General features: G+C 36.6%; 1 protein-coding gene across 3 annotated transcripts in view; it reads left to right on the forward strand.

Annotated features, from left to right (window-relative positions):
* RNGTT (RNA guanylyltransferase and 5'-phosphatase) overlaps positions 1-23,673 on the forward strand; it is a 179,630-nt gene that overhangs the window by 128,595 nt on the left and 27,362 nt on the right. For 2 of the 3 annotated variants that reach the window (XM_027896281.1, XM_027896282.1), the window contains one exon: positions 18,049-18,115. The exons of the other annotated variant lie outside the window; for it this stretch is intronic. In XM_027896281.1, coding sequence (XP_027752082.1) covers positions 18,049-18,115 — 67 coding nt within the window. The remainder of the gene's footprint in view (positions 1-18,048; positions 18,116-23,673) is intronic. 3 annotated transcript variants of the gene reach the window in all.

The following is a 23,673-nucleotide window of genomic DNA, read 5'->3' on the forward strand; positions in this document are numbered from 1 at the left end:
TTTGTGTGCTGTGGTACATTTCAAAGAAGAATAAAGCAAACTAAGAGGGAAAATAAATTATCACCATGGTAGAGTAGAGCAAACAATCTGGACAGACAGAGATACTGTACATGTTTCTACTCTTCATCAGTCTTACTGTGAGCATTTTATTACTTAATTTTCTGATAATGCCAAACTCACAAATCATAAAAGAACAGATATAAGTACTAAATAATGAATATATTAAAGATAAAAATAATTCATGACAGTCAGAGTTCCAAGAGTACCATTCCGTTTACTTTGATACCATCAGAATGTTTTGAAATTGGTTTAGGAATTAGGAGCCCAGCTTTTTGTGTCTTCCTGAATTCACCAGTACTTAGGAATCAGCAAAATGTGTCAACAAAATAAATGACCCTGATGCAGATGGTTTGCATTTCTGCCATAACAGTGTTATCAATATGGTATGCATGCAACTGTGGGCTTTTAAAATACTGGGAGATTATCAGCAGTTTCACCTTCCTTCTTTGATAGTGAAAAGAAACTCTTGGTACACATGCTTATCTTACAACTTCAGAGACATTAGAAAAGAAATTAATTATTTTTCAGGATAATTATTCAGTATCTCTGGTTTTGTAGGGATTCAAGTTGTGATGATTGGTTTAAAAAAAATATATATATACACCTATATGATGAGCTAAAATTAGCATTTTAAGGAACATTTGTGTTTTGAGGAAATAAATTGAATTTTTGGTATCTGTTTAGTGACTTAGGATCTACCTTAAGCTTGGTAATTTGCACTTACATAAATGATAGGGAAAAGAACAGTAAGTGTGAGGTGTAGAGCTTGTGTGCATACTGCACTTTGACTGGGAATTTGTAGAAAGCATTTAATAGTTTTCAGTAGAGTTTTGTTTCCATCTAACACAGATGTAAGCACATCATCCTGCTAGAGGATCTTAAAAAGGCCAAAATTCCTCATTGTCATGCTCTTTATGCTCGCTTGCTTTTTACAAAGTAGTCTTATGACAGTGAGTGTGAAACATAAACATGGTTTTGTGCTGAATTCTATTCTGAAATCAGCTTCAATGTTTTTATCTTAAACACAAGAAGATATGTACATTCACAGCAGCTACTTAATTTTTAGCATGTGTGAGAAATAAGCTTTTATTTTAACTTTGAAACCCAGATTTCCTAGACTGTAAGCTGGTTCAGCTTCATATGAAATGAACCAGAATTTTTTATTTATAAATATATATACCTATATGCATATGTGTATGTATACACACACAGGTGACAGCTGCTACTTTGTTATAAAATTAAAAACAAAAACAAAATTGTAAAAGAATCACATTTTATGTTATGAATCAAAATAACTCTTTCTTCCTCATGTTTACATATGGAAACCCTATTTACCTTTTGTCATACTTCTTAATTTATAAACTTATCCATTTTATTAAATCAGAGTTTGCTATTTCTAATTTTTAAGTCTTTTCATACAAGTATATTTCTTAACTGGACATTCTCCACTTTTTCTTGGTATTTTACTGCTTTATTAATGTGATTTTCAGTGCCTTGGTTTCATGGTTTTAAACTAGGTAAATAACTGATTCTGCATCTCTACTCCACCAACCAAAGTTCCATCACTGGCTTATGAATGGTAGAAAAGTTGTATATGACTAACGGAGAAGCGAATGCCAGCCTTTCGCTCTGCTTTGTATGTATAAGCTGAATACTTTTTAATTGCCTAACTGGAAAATTTAGGTATCTGAAGATAAAAAAGCATTTTGAAATACAGGGGGAGGTGTTAAGAGACAATACTAATGTTCTTGAAAGATCAAAAGCATTATTATTCCCATGCTAGTAATCCTGTTGTCAGACCTCCCAACCTTTGAGAGGTGTGACAGTAAGAAGTTTTTGTTACAGAATTTTAACGAGGTTGCCATTACATACTCCTGAAAGGCAATGTGTGTATCTGTTTCAGTTTTCAAGATGGGGAAAAATGAATTCTGAAGTGAAGAGAAAACTCTCAGGGCATCATGGTGTGTTAGTAAGAAAAGGACAGTCCTCAGCTGTACCCAGCAGATGGCATTTTTCCCCCTTATGACAACTAAATATTTTCAAAGCTATGATCTTTGGCTATTTTCATACTTCAAGCCTTTTTTTCCACAAAGTATTTAAAGATTGCACTGTGAGCAAATATTTATCGGTGGATTATAAATGAAATATAATGTACATCTCTATAGGATAGAGAAGATTGGAATGAGGAGAGTGAAACTAGATAGTGAATTTGATTATTTTGCTTTTTTCCCTCTCAAGTCTACATATCAAAACCATCATTTGCACAAATGTTCATAAAAGCACTTCACTCTTTTGGTGAATGTTAAAGCACCAAATCTCAAATTATCAGTTTCTAAGTCTTTTTACTTGGGAGTACAGAATTCTGCTTGAAAGTGGATATTTGGTTGTAGGAGATCGCTGGATTTGTGGAGTAGAGCAAGACAGGTACACTCACAAGTGAATTGAATATCTCTTAATGAAGGCTCAAAACTGTTATGTCCCTTCCAGAAGGGGAAATTTGCTATGGGCATGGTTAACTCTTCTCAACTAATGCATCAATAACACTTCTTGTTATCAACAACTGACTTGCTGATTTGTGATTAAAATGATCTTTACACAGTTCTGATTCAGGACTCACTGTTGGTCGTTCTGCTCCTATTCGAGAAAAGAAGCAGAAATGGCTCTCAAGTCTTCCTATTTGTACTTGGTTTCTGCACAATACTCACTTTGATAAAAATCTTCACAGATTACTTATGTGTTTAGAAAATTGTGTTTCAAAAGATGAATTCTGTATCATAATAAACTAGAATAATATTTTGGTTTTAGAAGAGACAATGGTACAACAAGCAAATGCTTTCTTCCACTTAAGATAGGTCATAAATACAGCTCGTTTTAACAGCAGAAGTATTAAACTTCAGTTATTTAAATTATGCCACCAAAATGAGATATTAAAAACTGATAATTTTTATCTTTTATTCAACCATATAATAAGATATGATGAATGGTTTCTGCATGGGGATAATTTCTCTGTTGTTTACCTTAGTTTCTCTCTCATATTAAAAATAAGAGGAAACTATTATGCAGTTAATTTTTTTCATATTTCGTATGCCAGTTGTTTCTTTGTAATATTCAGATACATGCATCATAGAGGAATTTTCCATGTGTCTTCTGAAGATGATATCCTGCCTTTTTCAGAGATAAATTTAAGATTCTTTGATGTTATTTGGCTGGGAAATTTTTGTGGTTTGGTAGAACCTCTGTTGTCAAGGCATGCCTTTGTCCAGTCTGTGGCAAGAGGAGTGTCCAGTGTTTTACACTTGTAAAACACTTTCATTTGAGTAAAAAAAAAAGCACAACATGGCCTGTACCAATTACTTTAAAACTTAAGAGTGTTGACAGGTTCACTGGACAAGCCTGAGGAAGAGATATGAACCCTAACGACTGCAGAAAAAAACTAATATTGAAGTTACACAGCATTGTCTGTTCTGCTGCTTTCGGCTGCACAGACCGAGGATCATTCATTTCCCAAGGGGTTTTATACAGCATTTGGTCCAAATTTTTGTGTTTGTTGCTGAAAGCTGTGTTACGAAACTGATGACTCTTTTAAAATGGAAGTTTCATACAGGAAGATATTTAAACAATCCAGAAATGCATAACATAAAGATGCTATAGATATAGACTTTGCAATATTGCTTCTCTTTTGTGTTTTTTACCAATATTTAAACAGTGCAATCTAGTACTTACTCTCACTTAATGCAGAAAATATGTCTCTACTATTGCTCAGCCTGAATTACTCCTTTGATTCACTCAGTTTTAATTCATATGAATTTATTGCAAAACAAAGTCCATAGAAGATGTACAGAAGATAGAAAAACTGGTATGGATATGACAAAAGTGCAAGAATTTGGTAGTTATTTAAAGTTAACTCCTCTGATGTAATAGCTCCAGAATCACTTTTTTTTTTTTTTTTTTCCAACTTACAACAAATGAAATGTGTTTCTGAGGTTCTAAAACAGCAACTCTGTCAACAGAGAAGTTGGTAGGTTTGTTTGGATTTTTGTGACAAAATCTAATCCTTAAGTTTAGTCAACAAGGGGACTTGAAAAGACAGAAATACAAAAGTCATGGAATGATATTAGCAGTGGGAAAGGTAAGTTGAAGGAAGAAGTGGGGTGGAGGAAACCTAATTCTAGATAACTTCCTCCTCTACTCTAATTTTAGATAATCTGTAATTTATTTATTGCACTCTATGGCAGCTTTCTACTCAAGGTTGATATACATAAACAAAACTAACAACAAAAACACCGTTGACCCCCATAACTCTGAGTTTCTGTACATGCCAACCAGTATTCTGTATATGCAAGACCACCGATAAGCTTAGAGAAAGGTGGGTTTTATTAAAAACCTATGAATGGAGAAAGGATAATGTATAGTGAGAATAATTGTCATTTCAAGTGCGTTGAAAACAGGCTAGCTTGGACCTACAGAACTGACTGGGATATTGGAGCAATTGTAAAAAAATCTGTTTGTACCATGTGTGCAAACTTGAGAAAGTTGAAAATTGAGAAATGTTTTCATACCCACAAGCTTTCAAGGACAAGATTGCACGCTCTTTTCTCCCTCAGATTAGTTTAGCCAGGGTATCCTCATAAAACGTTAACAATGATCAAGAATTCTCTAACTTGTCTAAAAACACTTCTTCTTATATTCTGGTCCTAAGGAAAACAATTCTCTTTTCCTTCCCTTAGTTTTCAAATGTCAAATACAATAATTACATTCTGTCATAGCTTTAAGTAATTTATACAGGAATGAAATGTCTGTTTGCTGTTTGATAATAAATTTTCTCTGCCATAATAACAAGGTGGTGTTGAAAGTAGCTTCAAAAAAGGAATGGCCTATTTAATTTTTAAACAGATAAAGGATTCCTCTGAAGAAACAATTGAAATTTGATTTTGCAGCATTTGTATTAATTGTTGTCTGATAGATATTTTTCTACTGTTTCAGGAAGGTATGTGCATATAAAGTTAACCTAGAGTTAATTATTTTTCTGTGCATTTTAAATCAATCATGGATAAGTCTTCTTCCAGTGTAGGTGTCACATGTGAAAAATTAAAGCAATATTCTGAATTTGAAATGAAAAATTTAGACCAAAAAGAAGTAGAATTGCAGAAACTTTCAATGTAATTCCATTGTCACTAATCTGTGCATGTAAAATGCAGCAGAGGAATGTCCAAAAGAAATTGAATTCCTCCAAAAAGAATTGTTCCCAGGGGCTTTGCTGGGACAGGCAGACCCAGAGCACCGATCTGTAGTAACTGAGTAAACAGAATAACTTCGACCACTCCTAAATTTCTTTTAAGAAACAAGATTGTAGAAGAAGATACAAGACACTCAGCTGTTGGGTTTCCTAGCTGGTATAAAACTTGACAGGAGGGATATGTTAAAATGTAAGTTTCCCCTCATCTGTTACTGTAATCTGTGCTTTACCAGTTTGCCCTTTTCTCTCTTCTGTGTCTTCTCATTTCTGTGTTACTGTTACCAGATAGATTCAGTTTTGTCTTCCTGTTCAAGTTTTATTCATTCTGCTTTACTTCTCTCACCCATATTTGCCTGTGAGTCTTGAGGGTTGGTTTCCCAGTAAAGGTGATTATTTTTTTTATTTGCTATCAGTCACTACTCCAAAGTGATTAAAGTCCTGGTTAAAATGCATAGAATTTCCATGAAATAGCTGAAATTGCATTCCTGTATGCTGATTGATAAGTTTTTTCTCTTTGATGGTCTGAAGATGTAACTGAGACTGGGTATATGGGAAAAGGCAATAGCTTGTGTTATTTTGTTGTGCTTATCATATAGGTATTAAAAATATAGCCAAATTTTGAAACATCAAAGTCGTTCTTCATACTCGAGATTAACTTGTGTGCTCCAGCCCTTGTTTTATCCTGGCTCTATCACTTAGTCTAAGGAGACATACTGCTTTTTCTTAGAGACTTTGTCCTACCTTAAATAAGACCTGAATTAAGTTCACAGTTTTTATAATGCACAAGATGAAATTTTTTTTCTGTAGTGTCTGTAATTAATTGCAGTTAGCTTACTTTAAAAGGCTTATTATCCAAGCAGGTAGCTTATAAACCTCCATGAGGATTCTCTACTTGGAAAAATCAAAATATGCTGAGGCATGTTGCACTGATTTTTTTTAAGCAGGCATTTTTGGCCAATGTAAATTATAGTCCAAGAAAACATGAAAATTGCTTGCCGTAAAAAATGATGTCTTGAAGGCAAATTGGAAAATGGAAAAAACCCTGCTTTACTGTACCTTTATTAATTAATAGCTTAATAATTTATGTTACATAAATCTTCTCAGAAAGAGGTGAAAGAAGAGACAGAGCAGGTCCTGATACCAGTTAAATCAGTAGTAGTTATCAGCCAGGGTCTGGAAGTAACTAGTTTTTTTGTCCTGTGCAGTTTGCATTTAATCATAATTGCTCTTTCACTTGTGCCCTACATAATAAAAATTCATCATTCAGGACAGTAAATTAAAAGATGCTCTCTTTCTGTAATAATAATACATCATTTTTTATGAACAATTCAATTATTTTTTTCAACAGTTTATAGAAAAGATACATTTTTTCAAGTTTCTCGTCACGCATGCTTCAGCTTTTAGACCTTTTAGTGTGTGTGAAAAAATAGATTAATAATTTTAAATGAAGTCTAAAAAGCTGACATTGGAAAAGAAGAGTACTGACTAGCATATGAGGAGCTTGCAATATGATTATATTGGATGAAAAATTTTGTAGAAGCAACTCCTTAGGAGAGGTGATGCTTCCTGACCCTCTTCCTCAACCCTCAACAGGGAAGTGGGTCTGGCTGCTTGGGACTTCTTGGGGTATTAGTGAACTTGGATGTGACCAATCTCCGAGTGCCTGGGAAGACAGAGCCTGGCTAGTGCCCTGTGTGTTTTTAGTCGCTCCCTCAGATTTATGTTGGTGTGGATATCACGGCTGCTCAGGAGAAACTGGAACAGTAGTGGTCAACCTGGGAACTGTTGCTGTGAAGCAAATGCTGTGTGTGGAGCAGAGGCATCGCTGAGGGGTTTTTTCTGTTCCTAATCCTGTCTGCCTTCCGTTTCTTAGCATTGTCCAAGCTCCTATCATCCCGGTGCCTTCGCACTCCCTTCCTGGTGGCTCTGACAAAAGGCTGCTTCCCCTCTAAATTTAGGATTCTGGATAAATGTTGATAAAGTTCAGAGAAAAAAGAAGGGAGAAGGGAGGAATATGCTGGAGTGAGATAGCCAGCTTAAAAAGTCTGTACAAAACAAAACCAAAGGGCAGCTGAGCATTAGAGTCAGAAATAAAGGAAAGACAGAGAAATGGAGAAAGGAATTAGTGGAGGATATGTGGCAGTTCTAAAGTGAGGTAGAGCACTTTGACAGCAAAGCAGTCATTTTCCTTTTAGAGAAAAGAGCCTTATGGGTAAGGATACAGATTTTTTTTTTTTTTTTTAAGCAAACACACCAGAAAGACAGGACAGCTTTCCTGCAAATGCCTTCCAGATTACAGATGCAATAATCGGCATTACAGTGTTGGTAGTTGGTATTACAAGATGATAGTTCTTTCTTTTGTCACACCCAGGAAAGCACTTCAACTGGATTTCTTAATACTTCAGAAGCAGAATACTACTTTTGTGTCTATTACTACTGAATGATTTCTGTAAAAGAAAATTCATTTACAAGTTTGTGTAATAAATATGCTGAGGGATTTAGTTTTGTAATGAACAGAGAAGCTAAGTCTTGCACCATCCATACAGGTTTCAATAATGAGAGTGAAGCATTCAATAGAGTTCTTGACGTCTCTGACAGCCTTCCTACCTTATTTTGGGTGGTAGGCTTGTAGCAGATGGCTGTTCATGCATTCTGCTGGTGGCACTTTTGTCTGGATAGAGTGGCAGCTGGGTGCATATCCTAATTCCAGACAAACAATTGGTTGTTCATTACAGGCTTCACCTTGGGATTGCGATCTGCACAGTCCCTCATGAACCCATACCTAAATGGTTTGTAGACTGTAATTCAATGATTTCTTTGGTTGGGCATGATTAATTAATAAAGCATTTATTTTGAATAAATTATTAAAGTGATGTGGAGAAACAGGAAGAAAAAGAAATTGGTTGGAATGGTCTGGCAGTGTGCATATATAGGGTTAAGGGTGCTCTTTCATGATGCCTTCCCATGGAGGATCTTTATAAAGAATATGGGAATTTTCATACTGGTTGTATCTCTGATCCATGTAGACAAGTGGATTTTAGATTCTCTATTGTTTTATTTTAAGGGGTAATTTTTAGTTTCTAGGTGTTTTTATTATGCACATGCATGTTCAATCCCTGTTTTTCTTGCACACCAGGGCGGCATCAATGAGCTCCAGTCTAATTATGTGTTTAGTGATTAAGTATTTATCAGATTTGAATTCTCGCTCAATTGGCATAATTCTTTTGTTTCAAGAAATTCAATACAGATCACTTGATCGATCTTTGGTTTGCCCTGCATTGTCCAAAGGATACTGGTACCAACTGCTTTACTCGGGGTAACCATGAGGTCTTACCACCAGTGGTGCAGCGTGCAGGGCACTGGGAAACGCAGAAAACTGTTGGAGCATCTGTGCTGACAAATGAAGGCCAGAGTGGGGGAAATTATAGCCAGATGAGATCACTCCATCATAGCTTCCCTGCCAGTTCTTTGTCATGGTTTTTCAGTGGTAACAACCTGTGTTAAAATTGCTGAATATTTAAATTTCCAGCTCTGCTTAGGTGGTTTAGAATAGTTGTGCAAGACAGAAGTTTGGGAGTTGGGGGTTCTTTTGTGTTTTGTTTTGTTGGGTTTTTTTCCTTTATTTGGTTGTTGGATTTTTGCAGGGGTTTTGTTATTGGTTTGGTTTGGTTTGTTTTTTTAATTAGAAAGACCAAGGACAAAGGAATGACAAAACCTTGCGTGGAAAGAAATTTCAGTGAGCTTTGAAGTCAAGCATTTAAATGTTAGGAAATTACAGAGTTCTAGTTGCCAGGCTCATACACACTATGATACATTCCTTAATTAAGTGATGTAAGTACTTTTCCCTTATTCATACACAAAAGAGCACATATCTTTCACCACAGAGGAAAGTAATGCTGCAGTTGTATGGATATTTCTAAATACAATATCAGCTTCCTTTCAAAGTGATAAACTTTGTAATCTAGCTAAAGTTGCCAGCCATTGCTTCATAACTTGCTTCATCAGCAGACTTCCTCTGTTCATGACTTTTTCTGATTACTCATAAATAAATTAAACAGTCTCTTACATAAATTGAGTAGTCACTTGGCCTTTGCCAAGATGAGAACTGACCATTTATTCTGCCTGTCCAGGCTCTTAATCAGGGTTCAATCCATAACAGTAAGTAGTGTCTTCCATATAAAAGTACTTACTGCCTAGTTTTATGGGGTTTTTTTAATAAATTACTGTGGAAGAAGACTGTAACAGAAGACTTTTGGCAGTCTGAATCGATTATGTCAGTGTGGTGCCCCGCCTGTCCCCCATTAGTTTTTAAGCACTCTCTCATTAAAGTGATCAAAGGAGAGGCAGATGCAGCCACAGTGTGAGTGCAGGGGATGTGCAACCTCCTAAGTAGCACTGCCATGTGTGGCCAAGGTAGGCATGCTGAACAATGCTGTGCTAAAGGGTAGGACTCCGAGAAGTTTGCAGAAATTACCCTATTTGAGTGTTAGAGATTGACTTAGTTTGTTTTTTAATAGCAATTCAGACCCTCCATATTAAGAAACATCCGAAGTCTTGGATATGTTGCGTCAGGTTTTGGTGTTTTATTTCACCTTAATTATCAATATATCCCAGAGCTTTTCTTTTAGTATCTCTGTTTCTTCAGGCATTTCATTCTGGTAACTAAAAAACCCGCAGGTTCCTGCCTAGATGCCTTTCATTTTAGAGTGGATACAAACAAATCCACTAGCTTTTTAACGATCTCCCTGTCTATCTTAGTTGCTCCCTGTATTTCCACATGATCAAGTGAATCTACTGAATGATATGCTTGAGATTTTCTTTGTCATTATCTCATTTATTTCTTCTGTATCTTATTGGTTAGAAATATGGTTTTCTGAAGTAAGTCCTGAGGCACTGAAAATGTCTTTGTTTTGACTTCAAAATACATGTAATGACACTTCTTATTTTATTGAAGTCTCCAGATACAAAGCTTCACATTATGGTGTCAATTCTTCACTTAATTCTGGTAGTTGAATCTGCTGATATTGTTGGTGTCTGTTACGTTTTAAAAGAGGGCTAAGGGGAAAGGACCCTATGGGGTCTTAGATTATAATGTGTATTTATAATGTTCAGTGAGTCCAGAGCTGTGTGAGTGCTCTTGCTTTGTGATACATGGGTAAATCTGGGCAGAGTTACAACACAGCCTGTGTCTGGCAGGTCTTTCAGCAAATTGGGAATAGTTCCTAACTCCTGTCCCATATTTCAGTGAGGAGAAAGGGATGATATTCAGAAAGAAAAATTGATGTTTACTGTTAGAAATAGATTCTAATAGTGAAATCTCTTGAACTACGTAATAATCTCTCAAAGGAAAAGTCAAGCAGGCTCATTTTCCAGATAAATTATGGCCAGTCTGACCGAATTGCTTATTATACTACAGGGAGTAATATTCCATTGGTGGAGGAATGGGCATGATTATTTAATAGGTACTTTTTGTTTCTACTTACTTTAACTTTATATTTTTAATGGATAGATTATATGTAAATGTAGTCAAAATGCTGCTTTATGTGATTTTCCTGTAAGACAAAGCCACAGAGGCTTTGGACAAACATTAAAATATTATCAGCACTAGACATAAAGGCAGCAAACAAAAAGAAGTGCTTTTTGGAAATGTCTGTGATTTTATTTATCAAGTGAAAGAATGTATCTTGAAAAATCTCTCTGTCTCTAGTGAAGTGTTTGGTACAAGCTCTCCCTCTCCCCCACAAAAAAAACAGCATAACAACCGAACACTTTTTCAAAAAATAACACAAACCCTACTAACTCAAAGTAAACCTTGATATTGGTCAGTTGGTTCTTTTTGACAGTCTAGAATTTCTTGCAGACCATTACCATATATATGAGGTCATTTCAGTTTGCAGTTTCAAGCCCTCTAAATGTAATTTTTATTTGATTTGGTGTATAACCGTGGTGACGTTATTCAGTGGAACTATGTCTTTCAGGGATCAGTTACTTCCTAGATTCCCATTATCAATAGTCAGTGACAGATAGTGATTTACTGTAGGGAGTGAGGTAGTTTATTGAAGCCTTTCAAGTATCACACACAGGAGCTTGAAGGGCAATTAACACATAACACTGGTATTTTTGCCTGAGTTTCATGTGCTTGAGTGCACCATGCTTATTAATATGACTGATGGAACACACTGCTGGAGTACTGTTGTTGGAAGGAGGAGGGTGTTAAATTCGGATCTGTAGTTTGTGCAATCTACTGCATTTTTCCCTGTGAATATTACTTAGAATACACTTTTATGTTGATTGCCATCACAATTAACTTGACATGGACTATTCTGCAAATTCAGAATTCATGGAATGAAAGGTGTTTGCTTACAGTTCTGTGGGGTAGTTTATTGCAGAGATTAATTTAGCATGTTAAAACTGTTTACAGTGTCTTTTTTGCACTTTAATGTATTGTTTCCTAACCTTTTCCACCTCATGTTCAAACCCAGGGTTTTTTGCATCTTTACTATTTAACCAGCATGCATAATATCTCTTCCACTTCCCTTATAACTTTTTTCAATTTGTGCTCTAATTTGAGGGAGAATGTCCTAAATCAGACATACAGTCTATTTGCTTACTCTTTACTAAGATAATTATACTAGAATAGCTTATATTTGTCTGTGAAAAATGTTTCCTTGCTTGACTGATGAGTACGAAATTTTGTTAGAATATTTTCATAGCCTGAAAAAGTAGTTTGATAAATGCAGTGTGGAAAGCAGGAGGCAGCTCTTCTGTCTTGCCTGGGAAGCCCCTGTGTTGCCACTGTCAGTATTCTGCATGCAGGGTTCACTACTGCTTCTCTGAACTGTCAAGTTCTTCGACCCTTTGTACTTCTAGAACAAAATGAAACACGTATTGTTTGCAGACCATATATGCATGTCAACTTAAAATCACAAGCCCTGTTCTTAGCCTTTTTCTGGAACTTGTTGGATCCTTTTGTGTAGTTACATCTTTCATAATAGCTAGTGTATTATTTTCACTATCTTACTCTTATCCCACAATAGCCAGTGAATTAAATTAATGAAATAATTAATGGTCTTGGAAAAAATTGAATGTAAGAACTTAATTCTTTTGACCCTAACATCATTTTTATTGTTCTCTATTTTAAGCCAATGGGGAATGATTATCATAAGCAAGAAGCAAAATATAATTGGAATGTCACTGTAGGGGAATTCAACTGATGGTTCAAAAAGCTACTTATGAAGCAGCTTCTCTTTCTAGGATTATGATATTGCAGCACAGTTGCAGTTTCCCCTCCTAGTTTAAATGACCACAAGATAAATGCAGAATATTTATTATATTTTTAAGAAGGCATCAACTGCATCATATGAATTTGCTGGCCTTTCTTCTGTGTCATAGTGCTTTATTTGTGCTTGTGTCATTGTGTGCAATAATGACATACTAGATAAATTCTTTGCATAATTAAATACAGAATTTATAAAACTAGTTATGAAAGTTACCTTCAAAGCTATCCGTGAAGAACTTCAAAAGGTTGAAAATACCACTGTTGAACTTACAGAGGTGTTGCTTCTGTTCTCAGGACTGTTGTTCATCTGTGTTCATGACTTCTAACAGTCATTTCTGCTGAAATGCAAATGCATCCAGAGTGATTTTTAACAGACATTTAAAAGCACATACAGAACATATCAGTGGAAGCATTTGTATATGCTTATTACACAAAAGGTATATTTTAAATGAAACATAAAAACATTCAGACCATAACTAATATTAATCCCTATTATAAAGCTATTTTAAATATGGGAGTTTAAAATGTAACTGTGGTAACAGAGATTTTCCTAAAATTTTATCCTGACTCCAATTTATACTTAAAACAGTGTGTGTTCCATTTTTTTGCCTTAATTACCACTAATATGTATGCTGAGCTGTTCTTAGTAATAAAGATGCAGCTATGCACAAGGGTCAGCAGCCCCACTGAGTGTCAGGGTTTTTTTTTTTCTTTCCTTTTTGCTTCACAACTATTCCACTCTTGAGACACGTCTTCTCCGGATTGAAATCTTTTCACCAGCAGCCTCTCTGAAGACTGCAAATCTGCCCACAGCGTATGAAGGATAAAGTCCTTAGATCAGTTCCCAGCACCACTGTAGCTACTATTTGCTGCTTCTGACTGTAAAGTGAAAGTAATCCGTGCATCTTAATCCTTGTGTCCCAAAATACTGCGAGCTATTGTATGATAAATTGTCATCAGTATGATAAATTGTCATCTGAGCATTCTTGCTGAAATCTAAGGAAGGAGTTACTGGCTCTGTTTCATAGGAGTAATGAATAACTTGAAGCAGTGCTGTTGGAAGCTCTGAGTGCCCTCCACTGCCTGTTGCAGGGCAGCATTCCTCCTGAGAAACCAGCCACCTCAAGCCTATTTGCCTGTTCATTGGTCATTGTTTTCCTTCAGAACGCTTCATCTTTTCAGTGCCAATTACCTCACCTCTTTTCAGCCGTTCTGCTGCACACACTGCATTTTTCTTGCCATATTCCCTGCTTTGCAAACCTATCTGGCCTCTGTGCTGTTGACTAGAGCTGCAAGTCTCAATCTGTGTTCCTGCACGATGTGCTGCCGGTCTTGCAACAGAGCAAGCGCAGGAGCTGCTGCCTCGCACAGGAGCAAGTTACTGCGTTCAGCTAATGTGCAGTAACTTGCTCCTGTGAGAGGCAGCGGCTCCTGGCTCCACCCTGCTTCTTTATTTCCATGCATGCTCCTTTCTGGAAACCTCCTTCCATAATCTGCACAGCTGCACTAGGATCCAGATAGCCTAGAGGGAAACTCACAACCGGTTTGCGTATGAACTGCTCCAAAATCAGTGTTTTCAGCTCTAGTTTGCGTGGCCCTGTTTGATAACCTAAATGGACCTCAAAGGCAGTCTTTGAATTTTAAGGGGTGAGCATTTGGGGTACAGATCAAGCTGCAGTGGTGTCCTCAAGATATACCTCCCAACAAATACAGAAGAACTATTCGATGTCTGCTTTCTGCCTTCCCAATACTGCTTAATGATTGGAGCGTTGATGTGTTAGTGAGCAGTGCCTGAATCTTTGTCAATATTATCTTGAAGTCACAGAATGGTTTGGGTTGGAAGGGACCTTAAAAATCGTCTAGTTCCAACCCTCCTGCCATGGGCAGGAACACTTTCCACTAGACCAGGTGGCTGAAAACCCCATCTAGTCTGACCTTGAATACTTCCAGGGATGGGGTATCCACGGCTTCTCTGGGCAGCCTGTTCAGTGCCTCACCACCCTCACAGGAAAGAATTTTTTCCTAATATTTAATCTAAACCCGCCTTCTTTCTGTGTAAAGCCATTCCCCCTTGTCCTATCACTTGCCCTTATAAGAAGTCCCTCTCCAGTGCTCTCGTTGCCTCCTCCCCTTTAGGTACTGGAAGGACAGTTCATCTTAACAGAATGTGAGTTACTAGGAACAGACTGTGTGTAGAGAAGAGGAAATGATTAGACCTCTTTGAAATATCCTATCCTAATAAAGTCCATAGCCAAGGGTAACTCTACTTCCCAGGGCCAAAGGCGATAGGAAGGAGGAGGTAGTCCTGGGAATGTCCCAGCCCCCAGACAAGGCTGGCTGTGCTCAGGGAGGATGAACTCTGTGATAAATTGGTTTCTGCTGCTCACATTCCCTAATCCACTATTCTTTTCCATCCCAGAGCTCTGCCCCAGTACTTTCCAGCACAGAGGGCTGCTTTGTCACTCCTTTATACTTTTCTCATTGTGTTTCACATTCCCTGCCATCTCACAGTGCCTTACTCCAAGATTGCTTTTACCCAAGTCCTGTATTTATTTGCCTTAACCACCCTCACATCACTGTGGCCACCACACTTTTCAGAACACTGTGTCTGACCATGCTCACTCCTATGGTCAACTTCTCCCACAAGCAGCAATGCCTGGCTCCTGCAGCTTTGATTTTGAAAACGCTGGGTACATTGACATCCCAGAAAAGACCAAATGTAGGGAAATTTAGTGATAACTATATGGCAGCATTTTCTTGGTACTGGAAAGGCCTTTAAGACCTTGATATTATATTGGCAAAACTCTGAAATGATTTGTCCTGACACTTTGGGGGTTTTTATGCTGTTTCTGTGAAATATAACAGTACAGGCCTAGTAAGCACACTGGGCTAGAAGTCTGCTCACAGGTGTATAGGACAGGAATGCATGGAGTGTAATGTTACATATAGACAGCACATCTTAAAGAACTACTGCTTCTTGGAGTGAGATTGCTTTCCTTCTACTTACCAGAAAAAATGGGACTTGTACTGATAATGTATTGAATGGAAGGGACTACAAATAAAATACATGGCAATCTGTAAACTAGGAAATTTTGTATATTGCTACATATTTTTAAGTAAAAAAACGTACTGAAGTGCTGGTAGGCATTTGCATTTTTAATAATTGTTTTTCATAATTTTAAATTAATTATTTGAAGTGAAATTTAAAGGTGATAATTCTACTGTGAAGCTCTCACCACTGTTTCATAGGACTCTTGCAGTAGCTTGGCTTATCCCCAGCCCCAGCAGTCTCTTGTCACAGCCTGCTTACCTGTCCAGACTCTTCTGTGTGACCTCAGTCTCTGAAATACAGAGGTTATGCCCAAATGAAAGACCCTTAGTAAAAGAATTTATACGAGTGACGAGATTTGGAATTTTTTAGTTGCTCAGACCATTTAGGGGCAGAAAACCAGAGTATTTCAGGACATTAAATTATGATCATATTGGGATGCTGATTTTTACTGTGTTGAGTTCTTATATGAAAACCGACTGGTTTTGCATGTTGGTGATATAGTTTTGAATTCCGTAACTCAAGAGGAGTGGGTAAAATAGAGAAACACAGAATGCAGCCTTTTATTTAAGCAAGGGAGAGCTACAAATAACTCTATGCCCTAAAAATTTTGCTTACACTGCATTGAATTAACATTGCTTTTTCGAAGTGGCATGCAAATACAAATAAAATTCTATATGTAAAATACATAGCCAAGGCAGTGAAAGGTGAATAAATAGTAATCAGCTTGTACTGTGTCAATATCAGTCTGATTAAGGAAGCCAATTCTTGCAATTCATTTGGAGTGTACAACAGTGATAGCAAGTTAAACAGTGTAAACAGCTGGGTAGTCTCCTGGAAAGACCAGTGTTAAGGTTCCCTGGATGTTCATTACTTCTAACTAAAGCCATCCAAAGACTTAGATTTTTAATGGTCCTATGTTTTTATCTGGTAAAGGAAACATGAAGAATAACTGTGTGGGAATAATTACACTGTATGTTTTCTCTTCTTAAGGTCCCTTACTAGAAATACAGCTAGTGGATTATTTGTTTTTCCTTTTTTTTTTATAATAATTAGATGCAGTTCTTTTTAAGAATATTTTTTTGCTTTAAGATGCTTCTCTCTGAAATATGGTGACACACTCTGAATCCTTTTTACAGAGCCTCTTTAAACCTTTTTCACTAATTACTTCCCATATGTTTGTTTCGATTTAGAAAACCCCTTAATATTTTTTTATTTTATGTTATAGTCCTAGGAGAAGTTTTGATCAATATGCTGGATATTCCAATTCCAGACACCTGAGTTCTGAATAAATTTGACTTATTTTGACTGGAAATAAGTTTGATGTGTTTATCCTGACTTCTGTATACTGCAGAACCGTTGCAAAACAGTAAAAGTCTTCCCAGTTTAGTCTGGCACACTGATGGGCAAAGGGAGAGAGCCACTTGCCTGTCTGTACTGTGGCTGATCTGGTCTCATCCTTACTGTTCTTTCCCTCCTTAGGGTATTTCTGTAAGTGTCCTGGAAATTTTTGTATACCGTATCTAATTACAGAAAGGTTTTTTGAAGATGGTAGTTCAACACCTCTTCTTACTTATTTTATATATGTGAATGTTTTGACTTTGTCTAGAGGGAATGACCAGTGGGCGAGAGGAAAATTGTGGTTGTCCAGTTGGAACAGCACAGTGCTCTCCTGCCCTTTTTGCTGGCCAGTGATGTTCTTGTCAACCTGTTTGTAACAGCAGTGCCCTAATGCTCCTCTGGGATGTGGAGTTTGTGTACTGATAGAATTGACTTGCAGGGTATCTGCAGAAATCAAACTCTTTTCCAGAAGTATCAACAGTCAGCTGAGTCAGCTTATCCCAGTGTCCCTCTGGATCTTGGTGGTGTATGCAACGACTTTATAGAGTTGACGAGAACAGCAGGCACAAGGTGTATCTGGGACTCTTTTTATTTAGCAAACTGTTGGACACTATTGCAGAGATTCTGTTATTTCTCTGCTTGTAGTGATGTCATTTTTGTCTTACTGTGCATACTTTTACATGTCCTAGTCTGTTTTAGCTCTTGGGCCCGCTCTCTGACTGTGTGTTTACTAGTCTTTTCTCTTGCTATCTTTGTCTCTAATGGTCTCTAATAAATAAAAGAACACATACGTGCCATTCTTCCACATTTCTGAGTGACATCCATCACAAGGAAGCCTGTGAAATGATTTTATTGAAGAGCTGCTTGCACTGTAAATTACTCGTGTGCATCCATCTTTAATTCACATCCTTCCTTTTTTGTAGTAGTTCAGAAAAGGTGGTGTAGTCAGATTTGCAAAGGTAACTCTTGCTGTCGTGATGAAGCTTGTTACCCTGCGAGGGTTTGGTAACAACTACTAGAGATGCAGAAAAAAAACTTATGGATGTAAAGTGATATCTTAAAAGATTTTTTTCATTTTTTTAGGCTTCTCACCCAGAATGTTGGTCTTCTTTATGTTGGAAACTTTGACAGACCTTTTGCACAAATTAAGGTATGATTAATAAGCTGGGGGGGAGGTGGCTATTTCAGTTGTTTCACTTCTGAATGATTTAGAAAACTTCAAGCTTCAAGTTATCAATATGGCTTCAGGAAAAATAATGGGAAATAGTGCCACTTTGGTTATGTTTACCATATTCTGGGTTTGCTTTTAGTTTAATCTGTGCACTTAACTTGTCAAGGAAGTTTAGTTTTTCCTATCATCTTTTGATTAATTTTGACTCTGGTTTAGTTATCAGAAGGCTGTCTTGTCAGAGACATTTCAAAACAAAGCCACTTTTTGAGCCCTGTAATTCTTTAAGTGATCCTTGACAGGGAAGACACTACAGTAAAAAGCACAGATTGTTTTCCCGGTATTATTAGATTTATTATGAAACACTCATACAATTGCTGGAAAATCATTTGTCTTTTATGACTTACTGTTTCTTTTCCTTCAGTGGTACTATAATGGTTTCGTGTTTCTAATTGCCAGTTGCTAATTAATTATTGTCATGTCACTTGCAAACAAAAATGTTTTGCAAGAATATATGGACTGATTCTGATGAGCTTCCTGGGTATTGTATTAGAACAAAGAGAGGGAGGCATTAGCATGTCAGTCATTACACTGGGATGTGGAAATGTGCTATCTGTTTTAGAATGCCGAAATGTTCCCATCTCCCAGATGATACCTGTAATTACTACATATTCTGCACTCTTGGCTGCATTGTTCCCTCCATCGTGTGCATGTGCTTGTGCCTCTCAGAATTTTAAAAGCCTGGTTTTGTTTCACATCTAAATGAAACTTAATTTCTGAAACTCAGATGTGTTCCTTTATCATCCCTAATTATGTTACAAAACAACAGTACTCCCAACCATATCTAACAAATACTTCTTATAGCTTAAACCTTGGTACTGTATTAAAATTACTTTAAAATAACAAATGCATGCTTTTCATCTTCCTATTTCCATTTCTTTCATTTTCCCAGTTCCTACATGTGTATTATTCAGTTTGGCTAATAATCAAAGAATTTAAATGTTTCTTTTATGAAACGTATTGCCAGAAGTTTCATCAAAAATATGATTGTACATTTTTGGTGATAACTCTTCAGAATAGTGCTTCTTTAAAAGCTTTCAGAAAAAGTTCTCTAACTATTCTCTTGTTCCAAATGAGGCCCATTTCTACCTGCTCCATCCACTTTCAAGAATAATTAGCAGCAAAATGGGATGGTTTTCCCTATGGCTGGGAAGAGTTTAAGTTTACCCGGTGGGTGTGTGAGAGAAGAGGTGAATACTGCACTCATTTTCAGCCACCTGAAGTGAGCAGTGGTGCCCCTCCTATCACCTGCAGCCAGGGAGAGGCCCTTCTGCTCACGAGACAGTTGCACAGCAGCTGCTGTGCCAGATCAAATGCAGTTTCCTGCAATTTGCATGCAGGGTCTTCTCTGCTGGAAGTTATGGATGCATCAGATGCATCCTGTTGCTTAGTAGACTTGGACCTCCGTTTCTGAGTGTGCCTAAGGGACTTTCCACTAAATTTTCAACATACAAAGCCATACTATCACAAGATATTTTATTTTAAATCTGTTTCCCAATGATCCTTTTTGGTTTAACCTAGTCCTTTTGTCAAGAGAACTGGTGAAAAGTCTGACTTTTATCTTCTCCTCCATATTGCCCCGGTCTTGCATCTTTCAAACTACAGAAACCTAATCTATTTAATTGCTTTCTGTATCCAACCATTCTGTATCTCCAATCACTACCCCTTTTTTTTTTTTTGTTCTACATATCCTTCTGTATTTCTATTGATGCCTTTTTTAGGGTAGGGGATGGCACAGTATTGAAGATATGGGCACAATAACGTTTACTGTTCTTTCTCAGTTCTTGCCTTACATATGGTACAATGCTTGATAAGTATCTGACATACATGAAATTTGAGTAGGTAATTAATTACTGTATATTACATTGGTATGTTTGAATAAGATAATTCTGTGAGCTGTACTCCATAAAACATAACTTTTATTTTTGTAGCTATGAGCATATATATGAGTGAATGTATGTTTGCACACAGTTGCTTTGCTTCTGACGCTAAAGGCAATGCTGAAGTGGTAAACTGTCTTGTTTGTGTTATTAATTTCAACTGGGAAGTGGCATATAGTTGGCAAAACCAAAAAGCTTTTGAAATTGAGGCTCCTATCTGATTGCTTGAGATTCTAGGATGTTGTCTGCATGGCAGCAGAAGGAACTGCTGTAAAGTGATGAGGTCACAATGTCATAGAGATCTTCAGCACCACAAAGAAAAGGAGTATTAATTCACATTGAGAGTTGGCACTTGGAAAAGGAGTTCATGTAGTCTGAAGATACACAATGATCTTTCGTAACTGTTGACACCAAGTTCCTTTCATTCTTCCCCCAGCAGTTCTTCAGGTCTTCAAAGCATTTCTTTCATTCTTCCTCCAGCAGCTCTTCAGGTCTTTAATACACATTTACCAATGATTCCACCATTTAAAAGACCACTGAACCACATTTTGTCTTGGAAGGCAGAGTCTTTATAACCTTTTAGTTCAACTATGCTTTTACACACTGTGTGATGGATCGATCTCTCGTTATATAAATTACCCACTCATGCTCATTTGCAAACATCCCAGGTATTATGTATTCTATTAAGATACAGCATTTTTTGCTAAAAGTGTGCATTAAGGAATGCCCCAAACCACTGCACTCCTCTGTCAGTGTAGATTTATTACTCAAAGTGGACCATTATTAGACAGCAGTACTTCCAGTGCATTTTAGTGCACTTGCAGTTGCACAAGTAGGAATGTTACCAGGGCTTTGAAATATTCATAGTAAACATATAAACTGCCATGCTAGTACTCATAAATTCATGTTTCAATTTATGTGCATTTACAAAACTGCAAAAGAGAAGCTCCTTATCAAAGTATCCCTTCCCAAAAGCAAACAAGTTTGATTTTCCAGAACTGTGCGGGAGATAATTGCACTGGTGTCTTTGATGATGAAGACTGGAGATGGTAATTCTGGGAAAAGAGTTTGAAATACTAACGTCTCTTCTAGGATGATTTTTCTATGTCTTTCATTCTCATATTAATAATTCATTAATATATATTAATATTTATAATGTTTCTGAGACATAGCTGCACTGGTAAGATTAACTGAAATTACCTGATTTTCCTCTTCAACTTGCTTTCGGTGGTATTGGTGGTTGTGCTTGATAGGTGTTTGATCTCTGTACTTCATTATACAAAAGAAATGTGAAGCATTCACTCCTCAAGCTTTTGAATCTTGCATTTGGTAGCAGATAGAAGAAATGGGAAATAAACAGTGTTTTTCTGGCTAGAGGGATCTGCCTGGAACTTTCTAATAATGTTCCAGTTCATAGGTATTGCAGGATTTTTTACGTTGCTACTTTGAACAGAGTTCATGATAAAACTTTGAAGTTTTGCATTGTGTTTGTGATTGCTCTTGTTCTAGGGTAATATTTAATGAGTTTCAGTAAGTTCAATGGCTTAAAAAGATGATGGCTGTTGCGCTTAGCTTCTGAGACTCTTAAATTAATTCATCCTTTAATTCAAATTCTGTTGTGGTAATGGCTTATCATTTTATTTCCAGGGGATTATTCTTTAAGCTTATATAGAAGGAATCTATTTAATAGAGGGTAGTTGATCTTAATAATTTAATTTTGTTTCTAAATAAAATTATTCTAAGTTATTGTTTAATTGTAGTGTCTGTTCAAAGGTATTGTAGAACAGTTTCACCATAAATGTTTGCTTTCTGTATCTTTTTCTATTTAAGCTATGTTAGTAGTAGTATTAATAGTAGTTACTGTCATACATGCCTGCTTTCACTGGAAGAACTCTGAGCAATTCAGTGATTTGTAGCTTTCTTTGGCATCACTTTATATCCTAAGTCATTGTATTTATTAAATATCTCCTGTAAATTTGATGAAATAAGAAAGGTTTGTATAAGTGACAATCTTGATTAGCAAGATAAAGTATTGATATCAGCTGGAATTAACTGGAATTCTTTCTTCAATGTCTTTTCCTTAAACGTTGCTAGTATTCTTCTACTAAGAGTGAATCTATTAAAGCAAAAACATAGGAATTTTTTGTTTATTAGAAGTAAATAAATCCATTGTCTCAGCATACATAATAGTCACCCAATGGAAGGGTATTTTACTGGGTTTTTAACCTGTTTACAGAAAAAGAGTTCTTCATAACGTGTGACACATTGTTTTTAAACTAGAGATTTGATCAGTGTAGATTAGTGTGAAAACTTAGCTACACTATATGCAGTAATTATATCTGTACAGAAAATTGTATTGCTTAATCAATTTATTAGGATTGTAAGTTTTTGCAGTTTGGTTCCTGGTTGCTTCTGGGGTTAGGGGAAACTGTTCAGTACACTGTGTTCTCCGTTATTAATCAGTAATGAAGCTTCTGGCAGTCTTTACTATAAGCTAATGACTAGTTTCATTTTTGGGCTCTTAACACATTACCATTTAAATAAAGATTAATTACTACTATTTTATTTTTAGTGTTTTAAGAGCAGTTATTAAAAAGTTTCATAATAAAGACTACTTTGTTCAAAATAGAATTGTTCAGTTTAATAGAATATGAGGACAGTTTTTTTGAAATAGAGTATTTTGGAAATAGTAGTTGCTTCTTAGTATGATAGGAGCCCAGTGAAGAGATTCTGAGTTTTAAGTTTGTTTCTGAGGGATTTGCTGCTGTAGTTAAAGCAACCTCGCTGTCAAGGACTCGCAAGAAATCAAGCTCTCTTCTCTGACCTGCAGCTCAGTAGCCATTATCTGTGATTTTATTAAACTTGGGAACAGAATTACTGATTGCTGAGGCAGCTAAGCTTACCGCCTACACTCTGGGAATGCAGTTTGGTTCTAAGCTATTATTTGCCCAACTGCCTCATTTTCCCTCAGCAAGTACACTGTTAACTTGAAACATGATAAAGCATTATGGAATTCTGCCAGAAAGAGGCCTTGCAGCAGGCAATCACCCCCAAATTATTTCTCTGATCATATCACATCAAAACCTCTAGACCCTCCAGATACAAATTCATCCACCTTTAAGATCTGCAGGGCAACTTTTCAGCGCCTCTGAGATTTTACTGCAATATTCCCAATAGCTGAAACATCTTCAGCAGAGCTGCTTTACCTTTGTCCACACACACACAGGCTGAATTGAACTGATGTCTGAGAACCAGGCGAGACATCATTATTCATGACTCCTTCGGCAGTGTCAAACATCTGTAGTTGATTACTGAAGTGATTGGCCACAATTTACCAAACAATTTTTTCCTGAAGGAAGAGGTAAAAGGAATGAATTTATGATCTTGCTACTCTCAAGAGCTTATTTTTTAAGCTAGGATAAGCTACTGATTTCTCAGCTGAAGCTGGCATGTTTTTTTTCCCTGAGTGACAATGACTTCTACTACCAGTTAGTGACCCCAAAGCTTGGGATACCCTTGTTTACGGTACAGCTCTTTAGACCACTCCAAATTTAGGAGGAGAATTAGTCCAACTTTCGCCATATACTCAGTTGTTGTTGT

This window comes from Empidonax traillii, unplaced genomic scaffold (genome assembly GCF_003031625.1).
Source record: "Empidonax traillii isolate 1590-97213 ecotype Southwest subspecies unplaced genomic scaffold, ASM303162v1 scaffold491:size805508, whole genome shotgun sequence".
Classification (NCBI taxonomy): Eukaryota; Metazoa; Chordata; class Aves; order Passeriformes; family Tyrannidae; genus Empidonax; species Empidonax traillii.